At 39.0% G+C, this 5,099-nt stretch overlaps 1 protein-coding gene across 1 annotated transcript; it reads right to left on the reverse strand.

Annotated features, from left to right (window-relative positions):
• Positions 1-1,913: 1,913 nt before the first annotated feature.
• On the reverse strand, positions 1,914-3,098 carry gja3 (gap junction protein, alpha 3). Its single transcript, XM_060826706.1, has one exon. It carries the CDS (start codon positions 3,096-3,098, stop codon positions 1,914-1,916), a length of 1,185 nt encoding a protein of 394 aa, XP_060682689.1.
• Between the last annotated feature and the right edge of the window lie 2,001 nt (positions 3,099-5,099).

Here is a 5,099-nt window from a genome sequence, read left to right on the forward strand (position 1 = left end):
TATTAAAGGAAACTTTTGATTCCTTAATTCAAGAAATATGTAATTTTGTTTGTTTATTTGGCCAATTATCTATTGGATTCATCAAAACAAATGCCAATTGTTTAAAACATTATATAAGAAGATCAACTCATTGATAAGAGCAGATTTGTTTGTTTTGAGGCATTATCTTTTCACTATAACTAAAAGCAACACCACAAATAAGTCTGTTCTAAGATTTTTTTTGAGTTAGGGTACTTTGGAAAATAGACTACATTTTGACAATAGCTCTTGCATTAAATCATGCAATTAAAGTAATAGCATTTCTCTCTTTTTTTTAAAAAGGAAAAGAGGTTTCTGGTCATAAAATCTGTTTCCAAAGTCAATGTGACTTTGAAGTACAGATGAAACCTAGAATACCTCTAATACATAACAGTTTCTGTATGTCCTTTATTCCTGAAAGTTTTATCAATTTTTACTCAGGTTCTCATCTCCTAAAAATATGTGATTATGAATGACCTGTGCAGCCTTGTTTTGCATAATGATTCTTTGAAGATTCTACCATGGCTGTCAAGGGCAATTGACATTTTAACACTTGTTTTCCTGATATTAGCCAAGATTCCTAATCTCGAAAAACACATCAAAACTAAGTACCTAAAGCAACAAAATTCAATTCACTGTTTTTCTTTCTTCCAGCAATGAAAAGTAGGCTGCAGCATCATGTCTTAGCCCTGGAATATTAGTAGTACGTTGTCACCTCTCACAATTAAGGCTTATAGCAGTAATTACAGAACTACTGTTTGGTCGTTCCAAATTTAACATGATGTTGGAAAATAAACACTTGGGACTTTCAATTTTATTGATGTTTTTTTTTAAAAAAACATGTTGTGATGGCAACCTTAAAACCTTTTTAAAAAGTTAAAAAAATTACTTTTGGTTTTATTGCAATCAATAATTTTATATTACTTCTTGGTCATTCTAACCCATCTTCTGCTCTGATGTAGTCAAGTGTGATGGAATCCTAAACTTGTCAGAATAATACTGTATCTATTAACATACATAAACATACCCTCACACACAAATAAACTGCAATGTATCCCCCTTACTCTATAATTGGTTTGCTTGCTACCTTGCCATGATACTTTTTAGAATACACTTAACTTCATGTTATTTCCATGTACCATATGTTATAAAATATGCATTCATTCCTTGTCTTTTGTCACTATAAGCCGAACAATTTAATATTTAACATTGTTGAGCCACGTGGAACACTGGAGATGGATGAAAACCAAGAAGTTAAATATTGCAACTCTTCAGTAGATCTAAGTTGGGTATGTCTCATGAGTGATGAAGCATTCTGCAATTTGGTGTTCGGTTTTAAAGACTTTACCTACTTATTCATTTAAAGAGAACAGATTACAATCAGAGTGCATATTTTTAACTAGAATAAGACATTTAAGGAGTTGTTTGTCGAGTTTACTGTAGACATCTTACCTTGCCATACAATAGTGATTAACGTATTAAAAAGTACAGTTCTTAATCAACATGTAGTAGGGGGTTCGGTAAAATGAGCTCTTACAGGTGAAATTAATGATCATAAATCAATTGGAAGTATACTTTCCTGAATCCGGTTTAACTTCCACATGATGCGAAATCAAGAGCATAGTCATTTCGCCATTTTTGGCTGTCTACTTAATTAAGTTAATCAGTAGATTTTCGTTTGTGAAAAACATAAAATCGGAACATGTCTAAATGTTAAAGCTAACAGGTGTGTAACTTTTAACAAAATCGGCTCTGTGAAAGCCACTAACAATACAACTCCGGGAGCGCATCACAATTACATGCTCCTCAGCATGCATGGTTCTCCCACCTACCCGACTTGATATTAAAATTTTGTATCGATTTAAGAGAGGATGAAGGAGGACGAGAAGCGGACGCTAAACCGCCAGATCGTCCGATCTTGCTCGGCCGCTGCTTGCTCTGCTGGCCCGGCTCAACGGTCGTGTGTCACTAACGGGAGCCTCGTGCATCTCGGCCATTGTGGTCAGGTGACCGTTGCCGCGCGGAACCCCGCCTGCAGACGCGCTCTCCTGATTGGCTTGCACGAGGAGCGCATGCTCCTGACTCCCGTTACCATTGTCGTTGCTGGCGCTGAGCTGGCGGTTTTGCTCGGCGGCCATGTTGGCCCAGTTCTGCTCGGCAGCCAATTTGTTGTTGTATGCTATGTACGGCGACCTATCCTCGGGCAACGCCGCCATTTTGAACTCATTCGGCGGGCCTCCGGGGTAGGGATGGGGTCCCTCGGCTGTGTCCGGGAAGTATGGATAGCTGAAGGTGCTCGGGGCAGTCCTTGTGACTGGCGTCAGGGGCTCCGGTTTCTGCTCCAGTTCCGGGGGCTGTCGGTTGGTTACACCCTGTCGCAGCTTCTTCCATCCGAGGTGATAGATTTCCATTAGGTTCAAGAAAAGGGACACGCAAGCCACCACAAGCATAAATAGGATGAAGATAGTCTTCTCTGTTGGCCGTGATATGAAGCAGTCCACGGTGTTGGGGCATGGCCATCTATTGCACCGATACAGTGGGCTAAGCTTAAAGCCATATAAGATATACTGACCTACAATAAATCCAATTTCAAACATCGCTTTGAAAATTATATTGAAAACGTAGGTGCGTAGCAAAGCCCCTTGAATTCGGATTTTGCCATGATCATCTCTAAAAGGAAGCTTCTCCTTTTTACCATTTTTAAGCAGCAGTTCTTTGTCTGCTTCATTCTGGGCTTTTCTAATCTCTTCTTCCCTCTCTTTCCTTTTATCTTCCATCCGCACAATGTGCAGTACATGGCCCAGATATATCAAGGTAGGCGTTGACACGAAGATGATCTGGAGCACCCAGAATCGGATGTGAGAAATGGGAAATGCCTTATCATAGCAGACGTTCTCACAACCTGGCTGCTGGGTATTGCAGGTGAAATCAGATTGCTCATCTCCCCAGACTTCCTCAGCCGCAGCCCCCAGCACTAGGATTCGGAAGATGAAGAGCACAGTCAACCAAACCTTGCCTACCACTGTCGAGTGTTCCTGCGCATTCTCCAAAAGCCTTCCCAGAAAACTCCAGTCACCCATTGTTTCAAATCTCTATCCTGCAAAAACAATCCATAGAACAAAGAGCCATTAGATATTGGACAATGGGAAGGCCAAACCCTCGGTGGATATTTGGAGTAATGGTTTTGAAAATACGCAATGCCAGTTATTAAGCTTACTTGTGGTTATTAAAAAGCAAATGTTGGCAATATGGAGTCATAGAGATGTACAATAGGAAACAGACCCTTCGGTCCAACTTGTCCATTAAACCAGATATCCTAACCTAATCTAGTCCCATTTGCCAGCACCTGGCACATACCCGTCTAAACCCTTCACATTCATATGCCCAGCCAGATGCCTTTTAAATGTTGTACCAGCCTCCATCACTTCCTCTGGAAGCTCATTGCATACACGCACCACCCTCCGTGTGAAAAAGTTGTTCCATAGGTCCCTTATAAATTTTTCCCATCTCACTCTAAACCTCTGCCCTGGAGTCGCCCACCCCAGGGAGAAGACCTTTGTTGAAATGGCCATATATAGTATTATGAATTGCGATGGCACAATATCGTTCATTTTGAAAATAATCTTTTGAGATATTCTTTATCAATTTAAATCGCGCGAATTACATTATTGTACCCCGCATGTTCTTACAAAGTCGGTATTTTGGCCACTTAATTTTCCCATTTAAATGTACATCTGTATCAAATAATTAAAGATGATAAATCTTGTATTTTTCCAATTAAGTCAGAAACCAATCAATTGCTTTAAAACCTGAATCTAAAACTCTACATCTATTTGCAGATTTACAAAGCCGTTTGAGTTCCTGAAAACAATGCCGTAATTTGGCGTCAGTCCAACTGCCATGCATATTAGTACACGGAAAATTTAGAAATTGAATATGAAACAATGATATTAAGTCATTTATGCGCAAAGCACTTTTAAAAGTATTTGGAAATATGTCTTGAGGAAATGGTAATAACTGTATGATATGGAAATCTTAAGAAATCACTGGAAACAGTACAGAAAAGAAACACTGAACCAGTGAAATTGCTCAAATCTAATCAAATTGCCTGCTCAAGTACATAGGACGCTGCTTTTCATACTATCTGAATGATGTGGAAGATGGGGGGCGTGGTGGGGACCAGTTGCGCTTGTCCAAAAATCGTATCAAGAAATCGTCATGATTCTATCGATGATACGATTTGTACCTATTAAAAGGCGGGGCAATAAACCATAGACTCACACAGGGTGGGGGTGGGTGTCTTGTGATGCAGTGGCAGTGCCTCTACCTCTGGGCCACACGCCTAGGTTCAAGTCCCAACCTACTCCAGAAATATCTCGTTACACGTCTGAACAGGTTGATTAAAATATCTGCAGCCTTCAATAAATACATTTATAGTGGTTTTCACAGCACACAGAATAAACACATGTCAGATGAATCTTATCCGTGTTGTGAATAACTGCATAATAAATTCAATAACTTGAATGATAGCTTTGGACTCTACAAATTGATCAGTACATTCAATTTCGGTGCTTTCGTTTCTTCAACCTTTTACTTAATATTTTAGGTTGTTGTAACTACCCTGGAAATCACCGCATAAAACAACTAAAGGCACTTCTGTGAAATATTAAGAGATATGCCAGTTGCTGATTTTGATAATGACGGTAAGACTAGCAGTTTCCAGTTTTGAACTATAATGGCTAATTTCAGAAACATTAACTTATTGTTTGTGTGTACTAACTGATAAATTATTGACCCGATTTTATGTCAGTACCCATTAGGTTTAATTTTACTTGATCGCATAGCTGTACCGCCAAGTAACGAACATGCCCGATTTCCTTCATTAATTCATTTCAATGTCAGTTAGTTATCGATAAATATGATCTCATTGAACATCTTTCAGTTTACATATTCAAACACTGATATATTTCTTATTCCAGGTTGAATATGCCTCGGCTAATCATAACCAGCATTCTTTTAATACAATGGACATTTTTCCAGTCTTGTTAGAATTTGCAAGTTGATGTAGCTGGCTATTTGAA

The sequence above is a fragment of the Hemiscyllium ocellatum genome, chromosome 6 (genome assembly GCF_020745735.1).
Source record: "Hemiscyllium ocellatum isolate sHemOce1 chromosome 6, sHemOce1.pat.X.cur, whole genome shotgun sequence".
Taxonomy (NCBI): Eukaryota; Metazoa; Chordata; class Chondrichthyes; order Orectolobiformes; family Hemiscylliidae; genus Hemiscyllium; species Hemiscyllium ocellatum.